This window comes from Melanaphis sacchari, unplaced genomic scaffold (assembly GCF_002803265.2).
Source record: "Melanaphis sacchari strain LSU unplaced genomic scaffold, SCAv2.0 Contig43_pilon_pilon, whole genome shotgun sequence".
Taxonomy (NCBI): Eukaryota; Metazoa; Arthropoda; class Insecta; order Hemiptera; family Aphididae; genus Melanaphis; species Melanaphis sacchari.
In genome coordinates, this window is record NW_020271284.1 from 49,421 (window position 1) to 77,329 (window position 27,909).

General features: G+C 25.3%; 1 protein-coding gene across 1 annotated transcript; it reads right to left on the minus strand.

The window, feature by feature from the left end:
• LOC112597742 (ATP-binding cassette sub-family G member 1-like) lies at positions 1–27,501 on the minus strand. Its single transcript, XM_025343924.1, has 10 exons — positions 26,832–27,501; positions 11,928–12,045; positions 8,364–8,699; positions 3,914–4,155; positions 3,267–3,401; positions 3,042–3,175; positions 1,763–1,931; positions 1,558–1,658; positions 1,001–1,156; positions 1–544 (listed from the first exon to the last, which is right to left on the minus strand). The coding sequence occupies exons 1-10, from the start codon at positions 26,983–26,985 to the stop codon at positions 203–205; spliced, it is 1,887 nt and encodes a 628-aa protein (XP_025199709.1). The 5' UTR covers positions 26,986–27,501; the 3' UTR covers positions 1–202.
• Positions 27,502–27,909: the final 408 nt, after the last annotated feature.

A 27,909-nucleotide genomic window follows, 5' to 3' on the forward strand; every position in this document is an offset into this window, starting at 1 on the left:
AGTAAACTCTTATGTAACATAATGTTATATACACATATTCTGTAATTTATAAAATATTTTTACACACAAATAACATTAGCATATTAGTAATCATCATACACTATACAATATATTATTGCGCATCCAAAATAAAATATTTTGCCACGTAATTTAAAATTATGACTTAATGCTCATCAATCCTATTACAGGTTTTGAGTTAGATTTACCGTTTGTTCAACCTGTACCATATGATTGTAGTCGTCAGTATGTAAGTACACAGAAAAAAGAAGCATATGTAGAAAAATTCGGGATAAATGTTCACTTGAGCGAATTCCATTTCGGTGAGAAACTTTATTGGGTTCTTATAATGACAGTACATTTCGTCAGAGCATGGTAGGACGTCTCTGCCGAAGCCGTACAACGTATACACGAGACTCTGGAACGACCCTCGTACAAAACTGAAATAGTGAAGCCACACATAAATGGCGGGAATGTCCGTAAATCGTATTGCGAAACCGAACACAGACAAGAGTACCACGAACACTGGTCCGACGAATACAGACACCTGAAACAAAGATTCGTTTTTTTCACACACGTTTTCCATACATGACTAAATTTTTTAACAATCGCTAATTATTTGTTTCTCGTTATAATTTTTGATAACTACATTATGCAGTATAATCAAAAAAAAAAAAAAAAATTAAATTTTGAAACATATTAACTATTAAGTATTGAAAGTAAATAGATAATATAGTATATGAAACTATATCGTGATGAAAATTGTTGATAATATATAGTTTATACCAAGATATTACAATTTTTACTATAATATTGACTATGTAAATAAGTACCTCTCTTCGTAATACAAAGAGATTGATTTAAATAATGTTTTTTAATCTCACTTAATTTGATTAATTGTTTAAACAAGTCTTAGGAATAACTTTGAAGTATTTCGATTAAAAAATGATGAATGACTAGTATTTATCAACAAAGTGAATAGAAATAATATAACAAAATTTACCTTAACTGGCAAAGTAGCGCCACACAAGAAACCAGTACTTTGCGACGTCAAAGATGTAACCACCAAAAAAATAGTGAAGTAACTAAATCGCATCAATTCCAGTGGTTGGTTTGTCATGACATACGATGGCAAAATATAAACGAGACAACATAGTATCTAAAAGCAAAAAAAAAAATTAATATTAAAATCGATGACACTACGCACGTTTAGATGTCTGTTTATTTTTGAAAAGACCATAACGCCTTAGACAAATAATTGGACATTACATACTATTTAACGTGAATACTGCTTTATAGAATCAATCGTTTATTGGGATAAAAATATAAAACCCTAAACCAAATTTTAAGCTAATATGGAAAATATAAAACTCGACGCTCAAGTACAATTTATTACCACTATTAAAAGTTATTTATTTTTATTGGTTTAATTTTTTTTTTTGTGTGTTTTTAACATTATGCAAAAAAATAGGTAATTAACAAAACATGACTTATGAATTCATAGGTTAGTAAAATCCATCAAACATAATTCACTGACTTCATTGTATTTTGTGACCTCACCTGAAACGGTATTTCAACCAGCAATATGGAAACCATGTACGGGAAAAGTGTAAACCAACTATTAAAGTGTTCCCGCTTCAAGACCTTGTACTCTAATGGAACTGGATAGACAATAATAATGGTTTTTTTAAACATTAATACATTCATACAACAAAGATAATTGCTATTATTTAAAGTACTATACCTACTAATAGAATATACTCACAAGATACGATAACGGCCATCTGGCCGGTGTAAACCAAAAACAAATTTGTACCGTATATGAACACCATATTGCTGATCACTACCGATGCGTCGTCGCCAACACCACGGTATAAGTATCCAAAAATAAGAGCAATGGCGAAATGTGCAATGATCCGCAGCATAAGGTTTGTCTGAAAATTTTTAAAATATATACTTTAAATTAAATAAAGTTGATGTACATTATTTTTCAATAATAACTCTGAAAATTAATTTTTCGTGAAAGTGAAGTTAACACTACATTGGTAGTATACGATTACTTACACTAAATACTACTATAGCAAACATATTTGGTACACGATAGACACTGAAATAAAGTTGATAGAGTACTTCATTAACTTTAACTTCACAACTGTTAGACTAAAACTCGATATTACGGTGAATGGTTTTAAAAAACTTCAAGGTAAGTTTTATTAGAATACATTGGTACCACAGGCCTATAATTCGGCAAGTAATGACTAGTGACTGGGTTTATATGTACCAGAAATCTTCAAAATATACTTCTAAAAATACTATAATGTGCTACAAAATATGTATTTTTTATTAAATATGTATTAAAAATTGAATCGAAAATATTTTATTTAAAATTATGTGAAAAATAAGTATTAAAAAAGATATAAAAGTTTTCGTCATTTTCGCTATTTAACACTTTTTATCTCGACCTATTAAATATTTGCCCACATTAATAAAAAAAAAGTGAAAAAAAAATTGATTTATATCAATTTAATATATGTTGCATATGAGTTTGTCATCTTATCTTTGGCAATAATGGTCAATCGTATTTATATCGATAATAGGTATGTGGCTGTGAATGTGAAAATACAACGAAAACAAATATGTGTGCTATAAATAATAATATACACTATAAAACTAAAAAAATGCATTTAATAGATAAAACGTTAAAATATACAAAATACAATTAGGTAGTATTATTTTAATAAGAATAATCTAAATCGGAAACAATTTTCATCAGATTTTAAAAAGCTTTGTATTTCAATACATATATGCATTTGTATATAAATCCGGTCTCTAGTAACGACCAACAAATTCTAACAATGTCCAACACGTACGCTATCAATACGAGTGTAATGTCTACATCCGGGAAATGCTTTTTTATCGGAATTATATTATCTACATGCTATATTTATACCGCACAATTGTATAAATATTATATATTGTTTAAATGAATGTAACCATGTAATTTATATAAAATTGGTATTGGACATTGGCTATATTTTACTCACTTTGTTACGTTTGTACATAATGACATTTCGTAAGTACAAATGATAAGCCTGTAAATAATATGGAGGTTTGTTTAAGATCTTGGTTTTAAATGGTTGTTTCTTGTCAATATTATTATTGTTTTTCAAGCATGTACCTACAAAATGAATACATTTCTTATTAATTTCAAATCACCACCATCATCTATGATTTTTAAATATACATTACACGATATAAAGGAAACGCACCATGTTTTAGTTGTAATTCTTGATCACTGGAAATTAAATTACAATTATTGTGTCCGTTAATATATGGGATTTTCGTTGTATCAACCAGTTTGACCAGTACATCAGTACCATACTCTCCTATTGCCACTTCGATCACTAATAAATAAACAAAAAAATATAATAATACACAATATAAATAAATTTAAAATACAAATATCAATAGTTCAAATGACTAAATTAATCTTAAAACTGTTTTATACCATAATAAATAAAATAAAATATAATTAAATAAATATTATAAAATTAACTTTAACTTTGGATGTGTGATAATTATCTAAACTAATATATTCCTAACTCATTCAACATAGAAATTATAGTCTAATAATATCTTATAGCGGTCTTCAATCAACACAAATTACTAACTTATAAATTTAAAAATAATACAAGATAAACATATTATTAATAAATTAAAAAATACACTTCTCGAAAAACATAATTCTTCAAATAGTATAATTGAATAAATTGAAAAAATTGTTCAAGCCATCAATTTAATTTGAAATTGATTTTAAATTACCAGGGATGATCAATCATTTTTTTAATAAAACTGCTTAACATGAATTTTTGCAAAGTCCTTTAAGAAAAATAACATAATATTTTTATATACTTACAGAAGTCTGCCGGATTGTGATATGGTGGACATACGATGGTCTGTTCAGCGAAATAAGGAATCACTAAGTTAGGAGATCCTTGGTAGATACATTGACCTGAGGACAACGCATAAATTTGGTCGAACTTTTCAAACAGTAAAGCACTAGGCTGATGCAGTGTGCACACCATGGTACGACTTTGATTGTGCGCTAGATCGGCCATCAATGATACGAACTGGCTGCAAGATTGGCTGTCCAAACCACTATGAAAATATTTTTAGATTTAGTTCAAATCGCATCATAATAAAAATTAAATTGTATAAATGTCATCATTAATATTTTTATTAAAGGGTTATTTAAAATGATTCATTCAATTCAAGATAGCTGTAAAATGATTAAATATAAATTTTATCTTATCAAGTTATGTAGAAATTAATAGAACGTAATCCCAAGTTTTACAATGTTATAAATTCATTATTTTTAAATTATCTCTTAAGGCAATAATATGTTAGTTTCCGCAAATATGTCGAGCGGACAATGCAAAGTGTTTTGTGTGTTGCGATTTTCGAAGTGGAATCGATAATATAACTGTGCAACGCGATTTTCGTAGTCATTATGGTATCGAAGCACCGACTACTCAGAGCATACGTCGGTGATATAAGCAGTTTGAAAAAACAGGGTGTTTATGCAAAGGAAAAAGCAAAAGTCGACCTCGTGTATCCGATAATGCGGAAAGAATTAGAGAGAGTTTTCAACGCAATCCGTGTTAAATCAACTAACCGCGCAAGTCGAGAACTAGAAATTCTACAAGCAACTGTTTAGCGGCTTGTTTTAAGACGACGTTTAACTATGAAACCATACAGATTGTAACTGTTGCAGGTTTTAAACCCAATGATAAGTTGAAATGACTTGAATTTGATATTTTTATGCAGGATAAAAATGTTTCTTCGTGATTAGTTTTTAGTGACGAAGCATCTTTCCACTTAAGTGATAAAGTAAACCATCATAACGTTCGTATATGGGGTACGACCAACCCTCATGCCATAATCCAACACGAGCGTGACTCACCTAAACTTTGTTCTGTGCCATATCCAAGATTTTGGTTTATGGCCCTTTTTTTTTTATTAAAAACACAATAAATGGTAGATCTTATTTAAAAATGCTTCAAATCTGGCTATTTCCACGATAAAACAATATTCTGATGACTACATTTATCAACAAGACGGAGCACCACCACATTGGCATTTAGATGTCCATGGTTTTCTAAACAAAACACTCCCTAACCGTTGGATTGGTTGCAATGGACCTAATGACTTAGCATTTTGCAGCTGGTCTCCTAGGTCACCAGATCTTATACTATGTAATTATTTTTTTTGGGGATGTGTTAAAGATGATTTATATTTACCATCATTACCATCAACCCTAGATGAATTGAAAAATCGAATAATAACAGCGGTGGAGTCAATTACAAAATATATGTTGCAAGAAGCATGGAATGAATTTGACTACCGACTAGATGTTATTTGTGTGACCAAAGGAGCTCACGTAGAACATTTATAAGCATAACTAATTAAACTTGACATATTTTTCTTTAATTTAATGTATACAATATTGTTCTAAGTATAAAATATAAATATATGTAAGCATTTTAAATTACCCTATATTATACCTGCTTAGATAAATCTAATATTTTGATTAGGCGCATCAGAACCATCTATATATTATTTTATTTTATTTATATGAAACAATGTAATATGTTAGTTTAGATTCGAGCATAATTATACTTGCTTTACGTTTTAACATGAGATAACACACAAATAACATATCAATAGCCGTACACTCGTACCAGTGACACATTTACGGGGGGGGGGGGCAAGGGAATAAATAAATCCCCCATAGGCTGTATACACACAAATAATTATAGTAATTATATTATTTAAAATATTATTATTATTTATTTTTTTTTTTTTTTTATCAATAATTGATTAAATTTGCAAAAATTAAAATATTATAATATATTGTACAATATTTTCATTGGTATCTTTATTTATAAAACTATACCCCCCCTCCTATGACAAAAACCTAAATATGCCACTGACTCGTACTAAAAAATACGTTGTATAGTTAAAAATTATATTACAAAAACAAATAGAACGATTTTGTTTTAAATCGGATTTTAAATTCAGAAATGTGATTGACCATAATTATATATTCCACTTTAGACCAATCACAAATTTCACTAAGGTGTTAGTAAAATAAATGGAAAAATATCAGTTGATATATTATTGAAACGTAGCCAAGTGAAAAGTTTCAATATTACAAAATAAAAACCCATTAGAAACAGTTTTATGCGAGAGATCATCCGCTGACGTTTTCCGAATGACGTCATAGGGAATGAATCAGAGTAATTACAAAGAAAATAATGATAGTAACATACAATAAAAGGATTGTTCCGAGTTAAACAATAAAAGTTGTCAAACAGTTTTTTACTGTAATAAATAATAATTAATCAACAATAGTATTAACGTAAAATTACGTAATAAGTTTAAATGATTATTTTATAAAAACCAGTACGTATATTAAAAGTTTCATTCTTCATACAAGTATTCATTTGGATTTACACCTCTTTTATATTTTTACTGTAATCATTTGTCAAACACTGAAGACAATACCTAAATCAGTTATGACTTTATGAGTTATACAATGAGAAGTTAGAAAAGCTGACCTTCAAAAAAGTCACGTCGTAAGTGACTCGTGAAAAGTGTTATTAAAGAAACGACTGACGACCAAGTGTATATACACATTATATAAATACAATAGATTTATTTTATAAGTGATACTTGTGAATCAAATCCATTTCTGTCTTTGATGTTTTATGAATATATATATATATATATATATATATATATATAAACAAATAAAATGATTATTTAATTTATGTTATATTATTCATTTTTATGATATCTAAATATCTACTAAGTAAATGAACGAAAAACCAGTAACCAAACATTAGCTATATAACTAAGTATATCATAATTCATAATCAACAATTCGTACAATTTTCCACGTATTATTTATAATAATACATTTTTACACAATTATTATGCATTGTTTATTTTTAATTCTAAGCTGGGCAATAATGAATGTACCTATTCATTTTATAATGTGTTATTAATTTTTTTTTCTTTATAGTCAAGTACAATAAAAGTTGTTGATAAAATACTTCTATTAAAAAACTATTAATATAATAAATTCAATTATTTCGAAAAAATAATATCAACCTACTAAAAATATCAAGTATATAACACTAAAAATAAAGTAAATTAATTTAATATAGCTACATTAAAAACAAAAAATATATCACTTGGTGATAAAGGTTGATAGACCGTTTCCGCTCAGAATAGTTTTTCATGTACAATGATATGTTATCATTGAATTCAAATTTAACATATCCATATTTAATAGTGATCCACTTGACACCTAATGTACAGCAGAGCAGTACCCACTTAGGTACCTTTTTTAATTATAAATATACAAGTTGTAACAAAAATATTTGATAACTATCATTAATTAACTCTGTAATAACAGACTGCTTAAATCAATAATAATAATAATAAATTTGACTAGGAACTACATGCTTTAAAAATATGCAAAAATTCTAAAATATGCTCTTAATATATTTTATTTTTCATTAAAAAATTAAAAATTATTAATTAATTAATTATTAAACAAGGCGTTTTTAATTTAATTTTTACAACAACAAAACTGTACTTAGTAACTATACTAACATACGCCAAATGAGAACACATACGATACTAACAAACACATTGACATTAACTGACCATATTCAACGTATTCTTTATCGACTGACATTGTTTTTCATAACAGAAATAATTAGGAAAACGCGCAGTAGATAGATTATATAAATATTTATATTTAATCATTTTAATCTATTTTTTTCAATTTCCAAAAAATTAATATTAAATATTGTAAATATATATAAAATATTATTCTCTTTCTCACATAATTTTTTTAAATTTTTTTTTAATAAAATATGTGAAATATGTACTTAAAATACAAATATAATAAAACATACACTTAAAAAGAAAAAAAAACCTGAATATGCAAAATATTCAAAAAAAAAAAATGATTGCTTCAAACTTCTAAAACTAAGAAAGAAACAAATTTCTATATTGCTTAGCTATATTATTGAAAAACATGCAAACTCATAAAAGTATCTAGCCTTAAATATGACTGAAAAAAATATTAACTAAATATATATAATAGTATATTCTAGTTTATATCTTAGTTTCTATTCTCTCCCTACTAATTTTTTTTTTTTTTTATTCATAATTGTTTACATAAAAAAATCAGATACCTAATTTATTATAAGGGAAATTAAATATTATAAAAAAAATAATAATAATAATAACGCATTGTATGTATCGCAAGACGTGCAGTAGGTACTCACGTGGTGGGCTCGTCTAGGAACAATATTGAAGGGTTGGTTATAAGTTCTAAAGCGATGGACAGTCTCTTTTTCTGGCCTCCGGAGAGCCGTTTGGTGATAGTGTCTCCATGAACGGATAGGCCCAACGCGTCAAGCAGGTCCTCCACTCGATCGGCTTTTGATATAGCCGATAAGGTTGTTGGTAACTTGAGGTGGGCAGCGACCGTCATCGACTCTCTGACAGTCAACAGGTCACGCACGTAATCGTCCTGCTGTATGTAGCAGCTTATGTTGGCCATTTGTTTTTCATCTCGTAACGAGTCGTTCAAATACACTTGGCCTGAACTTCCACTTATCCTGCAACGTAATTTAAATAACGTAGATCAGGTATTATATTATAACATGTTGGCGACATTCTGGAAACATGGCCCTGAAAGGCCAAGTGCTCGTGCCTTAAATCAATCATAAATTATAAAAAAATCGCAACCAGAGAGAAATTTTAGTACCTTTTGAAGTTTGTCAATGGATAAAATATTCACACATTATTGACTATTACACAAAGAAAGCAGGTTTTGCAAGTAGTACCTATATGTCTTATACAAATATTTAATTTGTATTTGCCCTAAAATTGACAAATTTGACAAAGTTTTAATCGGTTTTATTTTTTGGGATAGGGGAGAAAAACTTAGATTAATTAGGCACATAAATGTTCTTTTTTTTTAATTACAGGTATCTTAAATATTATCTTTTGTACAACAAACAATAATAAATATCACACAAAACTTATACATGAATAATTCAAATAGTAATTTTTACAACAGAAAAAAATCAAAACTTGTTATTGGATGATTTTAACAAAATAAAATATTATTTTCCAATTTATTTATTTTTAAATAATGAAATTAAAAATTGCGCCAACATAATAAAAGTTATAAAATAATAATACTCATCAAATATGCAAATCTTTTTTAGAGACATATTTTTTAAGCAAGATTTATGAAGTCCCTAATTTAATTTAAATTCACAATTAAATTATGGCTAATATATATTATAGCCATTATTAAATATATTTAATTCACATTGCAGGTGTAACGATATATGTTGTATTATTATTATATTGTATCATTGTATAATTCATCGATAAAATATTACAGAAATATTAAATTATTCATCTCTATAACTAGCAATTTGAGTGCAGATGTTGTCCAAAATATTTAAAAAATGCACGGAGCGTTGCCTCAGTACATTTTTAATTAGCCATGCCGTCACACACGGAAACTATACTCAGACTTCAATTATTGATATTATCATATAATGTAAAGTAAACATATTTATATAACAATTAATAGAAATAAATTAAACTGTTTATGTACTTATATAAATTAAATACACAATTACATATTACTTCTTCAGTAATAAAAACCTTATTAGAATAAGCAAATTAAGAACACCTATACTAACAATATTATCCTATAAGACAAAATATAATAATAAAACATTTAACATTTTTTTAATTTAAGTCTATAGGTATGTGTATACATTTTAGGGGAATATTTTTTTTGTGATATAGATTATTAAGTTAGCGTATGATTTTTAAAAAAAATTAAATACCCTTAATCATTATGAATTTACGACATCGACTTCATGTTTAATAAGTATACCAGTGACCATATTCTTCAAATATACCTTATACTAAAATATTGTGAAAACTCGATGAAAATTATTCTATAAATATTTTAAATCAAAATTAAAATTTGAAACAATTAAACGTATTTAAACATTTTTTAAATAACTTGTGAGTTGTACAAATATTTGTCATAAACAAGTAAAATAACAGATTCTATAAGCTACTCAAGTATAATTTTATCATTTATTTTGAAGGAACTAACATATGAGTGGATTTGTAATTTGTATGCATAAAATATTACACGTGGCTTATTATTTACAAACCTAATTGTTCACTTAAATGGTTATCGAATCTTGAATAAAGAATAATATAATGGCTATTTTTTATCAGGAGTTTAATTAGAAATAATATATCAACCCATACAAAACAAAATCATTTGATAATTAAATTCTTATTAAACAGCAGAATTTTTTTCTTCTAATGTTCAATATCATGTAAAAGTATATAACAAACTATTTTAGTTTTGTTAACATTGGAAACTAATTAAACATATAATTAATTTAATTTAAGTGCATTGTATACAAATTTTTTTATACAAGTGCTATTTTACTACACATTGTATGTGATTTAAAAACTAATTATTGTATTTTTATTTTTATTTGTAATTTTTTTTTTTTTACAATAACAATTTAATCTAGTGGTTCTCAACCTTTTTATGTTCACGGAGCATTTCTTAAAACTATACAATTTGACGAACACTATAGTAATAAAATAATAAATGGCAAACAAAAAAAAAGGCATTTTTACTTTAATTATTATAATTTTTATTTATATATTATTTAATTAGAAATTAATAATAAATAACAATATACGCATATACCACGGTCGTGGTACACCTACAACCAGTTCGAGACACACTTGTGTGCCATGGAACACCGTTTGAGAAACATTGTTTTAATCAATTGACAATTATTGTCATGAGTGTAATAAAAGAATAAAATTCAATGTGACATTGTTATTTTCCTTTATTTGATTTACACAATCCAAACAATTTTGATATTTACTAAAAACAGATTAACATTAAATAAAGCTTGATCTGGAGAAGCTACCACTGACAACACTCCTTAGGTTTTAGATTAAAACTAAAGAGTGTAGGACACAACGTTAGTTTCTTTTAAACCACTAGAGGGATAGACAAAAAATGTATTGAGATCATTTTTTGCAAAGATCATTTAAAGACTTATGATAATAAATAGTTTTATAGTTGTTTTTCTAATAGTTTCAATATTGAGGTTTTAATTTGTGAAGCTCCGTGTAAGGTTTAATTTAGAACATCAAATATTTATTTTTAATAGGTCAGAACCTTTTTATTTTTTTGGCGTGGGAGGAATTTGTTTTAAATTTGTTTAAGTTGAGTTTTTTTAAGCGGAGCTCAAATTTGTATGCATTTTGTGTAGATAGATTTAAAGGGTTTGTAAAAATTGACAACTGTAGTAAGTATTGTTAGTTTAGATTTTAAAGGGGTAAATTGTTTGAATGAGCGCAAGGACGTGAAATCGTAATTGTATTTAGTTATGTGATTACCAATTTTAAATTATTTACCATGAGTGCGGTGAATTTAAATCTTATTGCAAGTATAAAATATTTCTAAATATTAGTGATAATTTCAGTACATTTCTACCCAACCATATCGTCTAAATGCCCTATATATCCAGGTATCTAAAACATAAATTGTTGTCACCTTAAGGTCGTGTAGATATACAACACAAATCAAAAACCAAAATACTTGATATCTTGTTCGACAAAAATTACATTTCCTACTTAGGATTATAACTCCAAGAAAACAATAGCCTATAAGCTAGAATTTATTAGTAGTACATTTTAATCTATTCATAATTATGAATTACACACCGTGGTACACGACGCTTATTAAAATATTATTGTTTTAATGCACTCACGAGTATCCGGCGAGAACGTTGAGTAATGTGCTTTTGCCGCAACCTGACGGTCCCATGATAGCCGTTAATTGTCCAGACCGGAAACTGCCGTCAATTCCGTGCAAAATCTCTTTTTTTACTAGAAACAAAAAACAAGTACGTATTTATCAACCATGACACTTTCTTATAACACCTATTTTGATACCAAGCTATATTATTATTTAAATCATAGATCACTTGTACAATAGGTTAGAGATAATATGTATTTATACGTAACAAGCGGTAGTGTAAGTCAAGATTTTATAGCATACACTTAACTCAACGCTGTCGATTACATAAATACAATATCCTATATATATTATTGGAGATATCAAAAACTAAGAATAAAATATATCATATAAGTTTAAAAAACTGATACTTAATAAACCACATTAATATGACGCGTTATACACGTCAAAATAACAAATAAAGAAATATATATTATGTTTATAATATGAAATAAAATATAATTGTCAATCTATCTACACAGCTACTAAAAAAAATTAAATAATTCAAATAGGTAATCGAAGTCGAATTTTATTAAGAAATATTGTGACTTGTTTTAATTTTAGGAACATTGTATTATTTTAAATTATGAAAAAAGTTTAACCATTCTAATCAAATAATTTTTTTTTTCAAATAAATGATAATCAATAGTTTGAGCAGCGCCTATCTAGCTGGAAAAAAAAACAAGAATTCAAAAATATTCATTTGATATTAAAGACTCGTAACACACTAAATATATAATTTTACTAAGTAATAATATTATATTTATTTTATGCCAGCTGATAAAAAAAATTCAACTAAAAAAAAAATGGTGAGCTTGACCAGGAACCAGCAGTACTAATAATCTTTTTGATATCATCCATCGTCTTCTCAACCCGGGCCTTAATCGGTTAATTAATAATAAAATAAAATAATCGACATGACCAGTATTTTTATGACGTGAAAAGTCAAAGGTCGATTTAGATTTATGGAACAGCAATGTCACCTCACCCACCAAAAACGAAGCAGTAAGTTAGATTCCTTGGGCAGAAATGAATTTCAAAGCGGAAATCGCTCGTTATATCATTTGATGTATAAATATTTATATGATTTTATCACTCTCGCGTCAAATAGATACGGTTTTACTGAATATTTTATTCTATTAGAGGGTTCACCTTTATTTATATTGCACATTTCAAGACCACAATCACGATCACGGGTGACATAGGTACATATATATAGGTAATATCATACTTTATTTTTTTTTTTTTTCGATACGTATGAGATTAGCCGAGATTTTTTACACAAAGTAATTAATAAAATATTATTTCCATAATATAGTTCTATCATTATTAATTAATTGTGTTAAATATATAACTAGTGAGCAGAACAATGATAAAATAAAATACTATTGAAATAAAAGGATAGTATTTTTTTATTTTTGAAGAATTTCCGTAAATTATATAACTGCCTATATCATTTTTACTTTCGAATGATGCTCTTCGCCCATACTGCATGTAAACATTACATTTTTTCACTTTGTTCAATTACTAACAATATTAAATCATTTTATACTATTATATTTTAATTTATAAGTAAAATAAAATAGAAATAATCTAATCAATTATAGCAGATCGAACATGAAAATAATATGGGTCATTCGACGACCGTTACACTTAACTTGTCCAGTTGCTCGCATAATGGTAGACTGTGCGATTGCCTCCTTGTACAATATGTACATATTATTATTATATTGTTCAGATCGAAGGTCGGCGATGTGCGACGGCACTACGGCAGTAACTCTTATCCAGACATTATTTTCCTACTGTCAAGTGATTCGTAAATAACTAATACAATGACATAAATTACAATTACATCCTAGTTGAATAGTAAAACTCCCGTGGGGTGATAATTATTTATAGTTTATCGTCTTCACCGGAAACCATCAACTTGGTCTTTGATTATTATAACACGAAATAAATTACCATTGCATGTCACCAAATATTACACAGCAGCAGGATGTGAATATATAATATTATGATAATTGTATTTAATGATATTATGGTTTTTTTTTTTTATTTTAACTCTAAAAAACATTTTATCAATTATTGTATAATTATTAATTTTATTACTAAATAGTACGGGATAAGTACAGCACACAATATTTTTTACAGTGCGTATTATGTTAAAATGTATTTCAACATATAACTTTTAGAAATTTCGAAGTCATTTAATAAGACATTTTGTTCATAGTAAACAAAAAAAAATTGTACTGAAAATTACAAACAATAATAGTTATTGCTAATTTATATTTATAAACGACTCTGTGAAAATAGAATTAGAATAAAATATATTTCCAGTTGGTACACGTGCAATAACATATTTATACATACTATATTATACATTAAAGATTAGATACATTATGTCTATATATTATACGAATAATGGAAAAAAAAAACAATAGTATAGAATAATAAATAATCAAGTCACAAAGCACTACTCATCGAATTAATTTTAACTAAATAATAAAGAATATAATTTAAAAATTATATTTTGTATATTATTTATAAAATTACACTTGTAAACATTATTTTGATTTTAGTTAGTAACATTTTTAACCATTACTCTATAATATTGAGATTATATAGGGACTCGATCCTTCATGCGATATACGCAAAATTCCCCTTACAATATTATACACATACCCCAAATACTCAACTTAACGTATTCTCCTCAACAATTCTTTACCACTTAAAGCTCTCAATCAAAACAACACCGCCAATATTTTTAATTTTTTTAAACAAATAGACTTAGACAAAAACCTATAAATATCAAATGTTATTTCTAGTACGGTAAAAATTCATAATAGTAAATGTTACTCTGATAACAATAATCATTGTTAATAGGAGCCTTAATATTAATGAAAATAAAAAATGAACACATAATAAATATATTATAAAGTAATTGGCTTATAAATTATAAATACCTAAAAACAAACACCATGATATGACTTCAACATAACGAAAATAATCTAACAAGTTGTGTACTACTAAACCAGTTATCTATATTATTGTTCAACCCATAGATGACGCATAAAGCTATTTAAACTTATGTAAATTTAATTCGAAGTATTAATAAAATATTGTAATTTCAACTTTCAAAATAATGAGACTTGCTGAATGAGTTAGGAATTATATAATTTAAATAACAATTACTAAATAAAGAAACAAAAAACATTTTAAATATCCAATATATGATATAAATTAACAATAGATTATACAATAAATAAAAATATTTATTTATTTGAATCTTCAGTAATTTTATATACCTTATAACTATAACTTTCAACTGTTTTCTGTTGACTATACAGTGATTAAATTATCATTAAACTCAGTATAAAATTATCATTACTTAGATTGTACATATTAAAGTTAATTTCCGACCAATAATTATGTACTATAAATCCATTATATAAACATACTAAAAACATAGAAATTACATTATCTATATAAAAAATGTAATGTTTCCTGAATAAAAATTAAAAAAAAAACATTGTATAACCAATATCATCATTATAACTCAGAGCAATTATCAAAATCTAAAAGTAAATTAATTATATTAGATTATAAATAAATGTTATAAAATATTTTAAACTATATTTTAGTAATAAATAAAAAATATTTAGGAGAATAGATTAATTACATTTTGCTTAGGATTTTCATAATAAAATTCCTGTGACAATGTTTAATCATAAAAAATAAAAATTGTATTTCATTGCATTGCATTTATTTTGCAATGCAATACATACAATATTCCTATAATATAATGGTAGTATAGAAGTAATTCGCTATAACAGCATCAAAAGATGGAAAGTATATTACATCTTCTTCTGATTCTAACCTTTACTATTAATTTCGTAAAATGTTATCATTTTGATAAATAGGTGATTAAGTATAGGGTTTAATTATTAGAATCCTTATGATACATTAATTTGTTTTGTGCATTTAAGTAGCAATGATAGAAACAGGAACAATGATAAGAGGTTATTGAACTGAATTAAAATATCAAATTAATAAATCAAAAAATGCGGGAATTATTCGAAAAGTAGAAAGGTTATTATTTTTATCAATTATAACATTTTATAAATGTCGAATATAAATTGATTCTTTAAATATATTTAATTTATATTTTAATTGATTTAATCAAACTAACTATTATCAGTTATATTGTTTTGCCTTATTCTTTCAATAAAAAATGTATATTTAAATCACTTTGTGTAAAAATGTAATGACATTAAATATTAATTCATTAGGTATTATAACATAAATATTTTATAGATTTTAAAATAATGTTTGCTAGTAATCCAGTAATATATATTTTAAAGCACCTAATATATTTAACATATAACTTCTCATAATATATTTATAAAATCATTTTCTATTATTAAAATTTTGAAAATATGTATCATAAAAAAAAAAGAACAACAATGTAATATATTATTCTAATATACGAGTATATATAATAGATCACAATCATCATTATTATTATTTATCTCCATACATAAAACTATAATAAATTACTCGAATTAAAAAGTAATTAATATATTAAATAATTGAAATAAAACAATAAAATTTAAAACGTATAACCAAAATAAAATAAGTAAGTACACGATATAAATATATGAAAAAAATAATAAAATATAATAATGTTCGATGTAGTTTAGTAGTTGAAAATATTAAATGTCTTTCAAACGTTATTCGTGATAATTTTAGAAGTATTTTTGGCATAAGACACCAGAAACACTAATTAGTTGGCTTAATATCACATATTCACTATTTATGAAACTACGATAACCAATAAAAGAGGTGAAGCCAATATATTTCTTTGTTTATATTGAGTTTATTGTAACACCAACAAATTTTAAAAATAATTCAAACAAAATTAAATATTATTTTAAGTTCAAAAAAAAAACTCTATGTTCACAATTTATTATTATATTATATACACTTTCGATTATTATTGTTAGTCGGCTATTGACATTATAGAAAGCAACTCAGTTCAAGGTCACCAAGACTCCAGTTTGCCACAACCCATAATAGTTTACTAATAATTAATAACAAATTACAGTTTGTGTAGAAACTTGATTAATTACTTACGGTTATAACTTTTAATCAGTTTTAAATACATGTATATTTTAAAATTGGATTGCAAAAACTATTTGCAATATTATAAGTTTAATATTTTTCAGCATGCACATTGTGGTTTATGAATTTATGATACATTGATATATTTCTACTGAATACGTAGGTATTTAATATTCGAATTGAACCATTTTATACAACTTAAATCATAATTAAGTAAGCAAGTGAATATATTATATTTAATAGTTAATATGCTTATATACCTTAGTATAGTGAAACCATGAAGGGTGGCATAATTTATTTTTCAAGCCCACGAAACATCTTAGTTTAAAATATAAATTAATACCAGCATTGAAATCTTAGTATTTTCTATTGTCTGTTCGTTCTCTATATTAAATCTATAGTTGGTACTTGATACCTAATTTGTTTTATTTTATTTAAAAGTATAACTTATATTTTATACACAGAACCAATTAGGTGGATATAAAGTAAAATATATATTAATTCTATATTTCTATAAAATAGAATACAATAAATAGTGAAACGTATTGAATGATTACCAAAATTCACTCAATACTTCAATTTTTAACAGCCAGACCCTTCTTTATTTTTTTTTTTATACTTGAATTCATTTTGAGATTATAAAAATGTTAAGGTTAAAGCACTAATTGAAAGGTGTTATATCCATTGAGCCATAGATCGATTTCATTCTATAAGTTCGACAATATAATCATATTTGCCGAAATCCAAGATGTACTTTCGAGTTATTCAAAATATTTTCTACTGAAAGGCAAATTATACGATAAACTAGAACCGACTTTTCAGATCACAATCGTCACACCTCGACAATGCAGCATGCATAGCGAAATCGACATAAAAAATCACAAACGAAAACCAGAAGTAAAAACGATAACTACGGATACCGAAATTATTAACATCGTGTACGGAGTGTGTTTTATATTATATTTTATGCATTGTCGTGTTCCGTATAGACGTCACACAAGCGTTGAGACGCGCCGACAATATCAAAATATCGTACGTGTCATCAGTGCCAGCGAAGGCGATGCTTTATCAAGTTATTATTTTGAATCAGAAGAATAAAATAAACTTAAAAGATGACAAAAATTAATAACACATCTATATTATACAATATTATCAAGGACAATTAATCGACAAAACAGGAAGGAGAGATACCACATTCTATTAAAACTCAGACGTAAGCTATTGGTGTTTACGTATGGTGGTAGATGTATGCTTATTATATTATATTTTATTTAAATTTTTTTTTCTACTTATCAAAAACTGTCACGCATCACATTTATCCATCGCTAAATAAATATTATAATATAAGATTCTAGAGTGTGGACAACCACTTATATATTGACGCGTTATCACTTATCATACATGAGTCAAATAATGAATACCTAACTTTTGTTTTAGTGTAATGATCAATAATCACCATTGCTATAAATTATAAGCTATTATAAAATAATATCAATTATTTTCATTGCAAGAGTAAACTGTGTAATAGCCAAAAAAATAAAAACGTATTATCCATCCAGAAAACCAATTCCGATTGCGACCACTATAGCTATTTCAAAAAACAATAATTAACAAAATGCATAATTATTTAATATGTATATAATAATTTTTAACTACTATTGTCACTTTAAAGTATAGGTAATAATCATAATATTGCGCTATACAACCATTATAACATACTTTTGTAATTTCAATTATATGCATTTTTAATGATTTAGTTTACTCCTTCACTTTATGACTAAATCAAAATTGTAATGAAAACAATTTTAATTTTATTTTTTTTTTAATACACTTAAATGTATTTATTATGAATAGAAAAAATGACTTAAATATTAATTTTTAGGAAGAATATTTACTGTATCTTGTTACTTTTGGCTTGAAATATTAAATAAATAGAGAAAAATCAAAAATCTTGTACATTTTTACACAGCGTCTAACATAGTTTAATGCCTATAGATGGGTGAAGTAAAAACTAAAGAAGTAACAATCAGTATAGTTATTAATAACAAAAATGGATGAACCAGTAATCAAAAAAATAAAAATAATAATACTCATAAAAAAACTCGTTATTATAGTTGACCCATTTATGTTATATAATGCACGAATGAAAATAAGATAAAGAAATAACACATCTTTCGATCGACATCCTAAAAATAAGACATTAAAAAATGAGTATATTAAGACTTTACAATTCATTTCTGTATATACTATATACGAAAGTACTAGATATTTCCAGACAAAAACAAACTTGACAAACTTGACTTAATCGTTAACTCATATTTGTTTTGATCTTAAACTTTGACGTAATAAAAAACCAAAACAATTCAGACTGGCATTGCATTTCAATGCATATAAACGTAAAATTCTGTTCCGAAGACGATTACCTAGAGTAGTTGTTTGCTATTTTAAATACATATTATAATCCTCTTTACGAATCCAAATCTTAACCTTGAATCTTGATGACCATATATTAAAAAAAATTTAATAAAATATCAATAATAATTTTAAAAATATTTGCATTTAAAAAAACTACGAACAATTAATAGTACAATATCTAATCATCATCATTTGTTATTAACATACCTAATATATTATACAATCACTTGTCATATTCGAATACGATTTAGCAATTAGTAAAGAATTAAAAATATTCAAATAATCCGTACCTAGTTATGCAATTAACATAACAAATATAAAAATAAATTTAAAAAAACACCAAAAAAATATTTGTTAGAGAAAATATAGCTCTTATATCAACCGTACGCAGTATAAATTAACTATAATTAATTATAATAGCTAACACAAGTCTTTGTGTGTGTAAAACGTCCAGATTTTAACTCTTTAAATCAATATTTTAATATCATAGTTCTTTAAAATTATTTAACCTAACTCACTCATACTGTAGTTAAAATTCAAACGTTTCATTAGAAGTATTAAGTAATTAATTGTATATATGGCGAAGTGTAATCGTTAAAATATCATGTATCCACAATCCACATAATATTGAGAAATTAATTAATATAATATAATGAAAAAAGATTCATATTTTTAAAATAAAATTCAATATTTTTTTTAATTTTAATCTTAAACAATTCAAATAACAGAATTTATTAACATAATATATTATTATAATTTTATATTTTATATTTATGTTATATGATAAAACAATTTCAAAAATTAAAAAACAATAAAATACAGTATGATTGAATATTATTGCAGAGGCTTATTGGCTTATACATCTCGAAAGTCATTAGAGCCTTTAGACTTAAGAACTTTGACACATAAATACCATTCCTCATTAAGTATATATATATATATATATATATATATATATATATATATATATGTCTAATATTGATCAGGTTCACTAGAGTTCAACGACACAATTAAGTCTTAAAGCTATAAAATATTAAAATTATTTAAGCGTGTTAAGTTATTTTGAATTAAAATGATAAATAATAATAATTGATAAACACAGAACATGATGTGTAAGTAAATATATCATACAATGTTTTCAAAGTATTGTATATGAATATATAAAGTATATTTTAAATGCATTCGAAAAAATATTATTTTCGTACATATTCTATGTTTTAAAATTAATTGGTTAATCCATAGTTAATGTATTTCTATGTACAGAGGAACTTATAAATAATTACTCGGTAAATAATATAATATTTATAAATATTATATATCATAATTCAATCAGATATTTTATTATAGTTTATTATAAGAGTTTAAAGCTTAGATAAAAAGAGTAAAGTAGCAGGTAATACTTTTCCCCGCCAAATTGTATTACAGTACAAAAACAAATATGTACGTTGTACTGTATAATATTAGATAAAGTCTAATTTATTAAAATGAAACTAATCAAGAATCTTATCAAAACTACAAAAAATTATATAGAATGATTCATAATTATTAAGTCATCATCGTAAAAGATTGCACTAAAATATCTAAAGAGATAGAACACGATCGACACAAGTCGTCACGTCTTCATAAAATACTGACAGGCAACAACCTACACCCACTATCAAGTTTATTCTCAATTTACCCCCACACTCCAGTAATCTATAATTTAATTAATAATATAGTCATATTAAAATGACTTATCATCTAATTTTAGAAACTAAACGGAACAATGGATGAATTGGTTTTACAATGATTTAGGTGTGTGTGTAACTTTGTGGGTATATGTTTTTGTATTTCTCAGTGCCTTTTAGACTAAAAAAAATGTTTAGATTTTAAACTCTTTTTTTTTGAGGAAAGTATATATGAGAGTTTTTTTTTTTTTTTTTGAGGAGAAGATCAAAACTAAAAAGCTCCCAGTACTTACTTAATAATTAGGAAAAGATAAAAAAATTAAGAAAAAATAAGAATGTATTCACAAAACCGTTTTTTGACAATCGATTTTTTGTATTTTGTTGTAATTTAAAAAACGAATAACCATAGATACTTGAATAGTTTTTAATAAAATGAATTACTTCGATAGAAATTTCAAAAAACAGAATATCATTAACTATACTTTGCAATATAAGCTAACATAAATAGTCTTTGCTTAGAATCGTTTTTTCTACTGTACAACAAATCGCTTACCTACTTTTCACATTTAATTTATTTAATCTTTTTTTTTTTTTTGTATTAATTGTTTTAACTATCCTGGTTTCTATTTATTCTTTTTCTTTGTACGTAATTTTTTTTTTCATTGTCGCAGTACAGATGTGTCTATTTATTTATACTTTATATTAATAAATGATATAAAATATCATTAACGAGTAACTAAAATTATTTGGACTATACAACAGGCAATTTTAATGCTAATAACACATATACGTTAAAAACAATTTTAAATTAAGATAATAAATACTAATATTATAATTTATTGTTGGAAGACAACTCATATTCTTGTAATAATGTTTTTTTCAGTATGAAATTGTATCATATTTTATTTAAAATTAAAACAATCGAATTAAATATTAACGGATCCTTAATTTTCTGGGTTATATAATTTTAAAAATTACTCAAATTGCATAATACGTCCATATGATTAATACAACCATTAATAATAAGTAATATTTTATTTAGAATGGAAACTTTATAGTTTATTTATCCAGTTGAAACGTACCACAATAAAAATATAATGGTAATGTTCCGTTAAATATCAAATAAACTGACATATATGATAATATTTTAAACAAATTTTAATTTTATTAGCAGGTGTGTGCTTCTTGTTCCACTGGAAAAATAATTTTACACTCTTTTAATACGTTTTAGTTCCTATATAATATTATGTAATAAATATTCATTTTAAATAACTCACATAATATAAAGCTTTTTGATATAGATTTAATAAGTTAATCATGAATTAATTTAAATATTCAATAAAACCTTGAAAGAAATCTAAAATTATACTTAATTTGATGATTTAATCAAATAATTCAAATAGAATTCGTTTAACGTGTAAAAAAAAAAATATAAACAGAAGTTAAAATCCAAGTTCATAAGCTCTATATTCATTATAAATTATTCATATATTTTGAGCAGTGAATATAATTATTATTATTATTATTATTATTATTCATATATTTTGACAACTAAAAATAAATATAGAAATTATGAGATATCAAAATATAATATATTGATCGAACAGCTGATTGAAAAAAACAATATTTCTAAATACCCAACTTTTGAAAAATTAAAAAAAACTATTTACCTCCTTAATTTTTATTTGAATAAAAATTTTGCTTTTACAGAATATTTAGCTAAATTAACTTACTTTATTTTGAAATATTATCCTTTATGCCTTCAGAATATGAATTTTTATTTTAGCTAAATAAAGGTTATATTAGCTTATTTTTCATATTTTTGAATATTATCTCTTTTCCACTCACCTATTCAATTTAACTTGACATTGATAAGATACTGTATTGATAGAGAACATTAAATTAAATTTAGATATTAATATATTAATATTTATTAAGTGACTAGTAAACTTCTTATAATTTTATGATTAATTAATAATAACTATTAAGAATTCAACATAATATTATATTATTTATTATGTTTATTTAATGTACATCAAATTATGATAATACATTTTAAAAATGTCAACTACCTTGAACACATCGAAATTCGCAAAATCTTCAATAACACGCAATTATATCAGACTTTTAAGAGAACCCAGGAGCAATCTTTACATTTTTTCACACTATAAATATTTAAAGTTTAAGCTTAAGATTGTAAAAATTGTTGTTCTGTAAAAATACACTGTAAATATTGTTAATATATTTTTAGCTAAAAGTTAATTGTAGACTAAAAACCACTATTATTGAATCTTTTTACCAGAGCTTTTACCTTATAGCATATATATATATATATAAAAATAGTTTCAAATAATAACAATTATTATTGTATAGGAATAGGATATAATGCATGTGATAACTAATAACATAATATCTACATTTATTAAAAAGTAAAATTTATACTACCTATATGATAGAATTTAATGGATTTTTCTATTTTTCTAAATCACAGGAATTATTATATTGGACAGACTAAATCATAGAGTACCTGGCCTAGGTCATAATATTATATAGTATCACCTATGAATTTGACATTTAAATACAATATAAGATTATTATACTTAACATATTATAATGGATTACTCTTATACTCTATATACTTTGAATATCTCTATTCATTATTAATTTTTTTTTAACTAGCAACTCAAAATGTTATAAACGTCCTACAGTTTATGAACGTTAGAAACCGATAAGCTTCATTCATAATCGTTTTTTGAATACAATATAATGTATCTATTATTGATTTAAAATTTATAGTAGATACTTACCTAATAAATAAAATAAACAATTATCAAGCATCAATATATGAGCGAAGTGAGGTGAGTGACCACCACGTAATTGACGTATTGTGTCGAGCTTTATAAATAATTTATTTAATACATTAAAATTATTAAGAGTGTTTTTTTTACTGATTTAATTTTTTTTTTTTTAACTTAATTTATTATTTATACTATTTCTTTAAATTTGACCCTCATATTTTACCTTGACAATATTTTTTTTTTCGATAATTCATTCTTCCTAAAAAATTAATCTAATAAGTATTTTAATAACTACAGATATGAATATATTATGATTATTTATAATTTTATTTTATTTTTCACCAAAATTATGAATTTACTTTTAAAAAAAAAATAAAGAATTTAAAAATTAGTATATTTTTTTAAATTATAGGAAGTTGTCAATTAATTATAATAAAACAATGTTTATATACTTATACTTTATTATAAATCATATAAAAGAAAATGTTCAAGATTTAACTATACACTTTTATGATAGGAATAATTTGTGCAATGGTAAGAATGTAAAAATGTATCTAAAGTCCCAAGTATAAATTATTTGGAATTAACATGTGAGATGGAATTTGCATGTGAATAACTTAGTAATGCTCTTCTTCTTTTGAGTTTTAGCTTTCATAAGTTACGCAAAATTGTACCGATGCAAGTAATTCGTACAGTACTTTATTACCAAGCAATAATAGATAAGGATTTGTACGGTGGTCTTTTAGTTAATGCTCTGAAACCGCTTTATTAATTAAAGAAAAATAGTTTGTAAATTTTTACATAAATTATTTTTTTAAGGTTTATCCAACAAAAATGTCATCTCATTTAATGTACTACTAGCAAATTTATTTTTCAAAAAATTTGTCATTAATATAGTTAGTAAATAATTTTAAAAAACTGGATAAATTTAAATGAAAGAGAAACCATAGCTTATAATGTTAAAGTAATTTACTTAAAAAAATAATTTGGTCAAAGGCTCGTGGACTACTTTGGTCTTAGTTTTTTTAATTCTATGCCTGTTATTATAAAAAAAAAAAAAAACATCTGTAAATATTCGAATGCTAAAATGTCAGTTATTAAATGGTTATTTGTATTCCTAAATTTACTGTTTATTTTATTTTAAAAAAACTTCCACCATTGATAAATATTACTAATAAAAGAGAAACTATTGCCTAAGATATTAAAATAAATTATCGAAAAAAAAGTATAGGTCAGCAATGTATAGACTATCTAGAACCTAAAGCGTTTAATTTACTGAATCTTAATGACAAAAAATATCTGAAAATAAATTCTACAAAAAATATAAACAAATATCTTAATGAAATATTATGTGAAAAATGAGTTATGCATTTTTATAATGTATATTTATATTCTATACATGTATTTTTTTATTTTTTTCTTTAGTATTCTTGTATACTTTATATAGCGACTATCTTACCTTATGTTTCATTTATGTGATCATGTATCTTTTTTTTTATATATTATTTACTCCCAAAAATGTTTTATGTATTTATAAGTTTCTCATATAATTATTGTTTAATCTCTGTTCTAGGAAATATGTTATATTACTAAATCTAAACTTATCTACTTATATATGTTATTAATTATTAAAACTTTCAACCTCCAACACAAGCTTTTGCTTACAAGAGGTTGATAAATCATATTTTTTTTATTACTGTTAAATTGTTAAATTGTAGTTAAAAAAAAAAATCTCTAGATTAATTAATGACTAGTGTGGATCTATTGACGAGCAATTCAGTTCCAATTTTATTTTATTTGTTCTTATATCTAAATATAATCATATGTTAATTGTCGATATAATATAAAATAATTTATTCTCTACTATTAACACAAGCAATGCTTACAGAAGGTAGATAATTTTAATCAATTTACGTATTCAATTATTTTGTATAATTAAGATGAAAAAAAAAACAAATTTTAAACACACATGTATACATTAGTACCACCGTATTCATTACTCAGTAAGTATTCAATAAGTATAATTGTATAAATATTAAAATGATTAATTTAAAAACAATTTAAATTTTAAATTTTGTTTCAATAAGTAGTTTTAGGTATTTAATAATTTATACTTTTTTGTTTTCTATTCTTAGAAAATTGTAGTTAATGTCCAATATTATAACATTTCTCAAAAAATAAAAAATAAATAAATAAATACTCCATAGGTCCAATAAAAATACAAAATGTATAAAAGAAATATTATATAAAAACTGTATAAGTAACTAATGTATTACCTATAATAATTCTAATAATATACATTATTTTTAAAGACGCGTTACAATCAACATTTCTCGAAAGTTTCATTCTAAGTATTTCATTTCTTCTTGGTAATGATTTTTAAACATAATTTTTAGTTATTTATAATAAAGTACTGTCTTATCACAATATTTACTCATTAGTTTAAAAACTATGATAATAATAATAAACACAACATCAACATAATATTATTATATTATGATCATTTGTGTGATATCAATTTATCGTTAAGTACCTACTATTAAAACTTATTTTTGGTACAAACTGTCGATATAATAATATTGTTTGTATAAATAATTGACAAATTTAATATTAAATATTGTAACGTTGAAATAAAAATAACTTGATAGATAATAATTATAATAATATACATAGTTCCATAGGTAGGTGCAAAAAAATTTATTTTGAAATACACTGTAAAAGTGTACATTGTACGAATACTACGATGAACCAATGGTTTTTCTATCCGTATACCAATATGGCAATATGCCTCATTATATTATTAAAGTATCGCCTAGTTTCGTTAATAGAGTATTATAATAGTTATACTTAGACAAGTAGCGCAGGGTCGACACTCACCTTTTTTGAATTTGATGAATGTATTTACGGTATAGGTGAGATTTTTGAACGTCAAATCGACTTCAGCTTTTTTCGGAAACAATTGCATTCTTTTGCCAGTCACGTTGTTGTTGGATGCGTCATCGGTCCTATATTTAACGTCGTCCGCCATCATTTCTTCGTACGAAATACGCTTTTACTGGATATTTCGATACAAGCTATAAATGCGAGCTTATCGCGGGGGCTTAAAAAACAGGCAGTCAAATGGAGGTGTGTGTATACGTATAGTGCTTTTATAAAAAATTTCCAAAATACGACGGCTGAGGTGTACCTCTATCACGACGTCACGTTCGGACGTGGTAAGGATACATTTCGATACTGCGTTCGTCGTCTATAATATAAAAACCGGGTGATTCGCCCGGCGAATTGTCGCACACCAAACGAGTCGAGAACAAAACAAAAATAATTATCGATCACGAAAAACTTATTTTATTTCCGTTCGTGCGAAAACTCGTTTTCCGCGTGTACGATTTAATACGCAGTAGAATGATTTCGATCGTTTCCCTTCAACGACCACGCGAAAGCTACAATTTGAAAAATTATAATTTTGAGAGGGAAAAATACGTAAATCATCCAACGGTAGGCGACCGGCGGCTGTCACTACTGGTGAACAGTAGTATACTAATGCAATACTGTCCAATGTGTTCGGCGTGAGCCCGATGTACTATTATTACTATTATTATTATTATTATTATTATCATCATTACTCTGTGCCCTCCGCCGCCGCCCACCACTCCCCTTTTTAGGACCGACGCCGATAACGTGTGTGTCGCATGCGGTAAATGCCGAGTGCTGCCGCTGCTCCTAACTATAGGGCTACGGCCGGCGCGCATGCGCACCCTTCCGTAACGGGGTGCGCAGGGACCGTATCGGGCGCGTGTGCGTTATACAGACTGATCTCCGCAACGCTCGAATTGTTCATGATAATAACACATTATTATTATACAGTGTGCGAGCGATTTCGTTTAAATCGCGGAAGAAACGTCATTGAGTCCGTGGAGCGGTTGCTGCAGTAATATAGCAATTGCAAAAATGATCT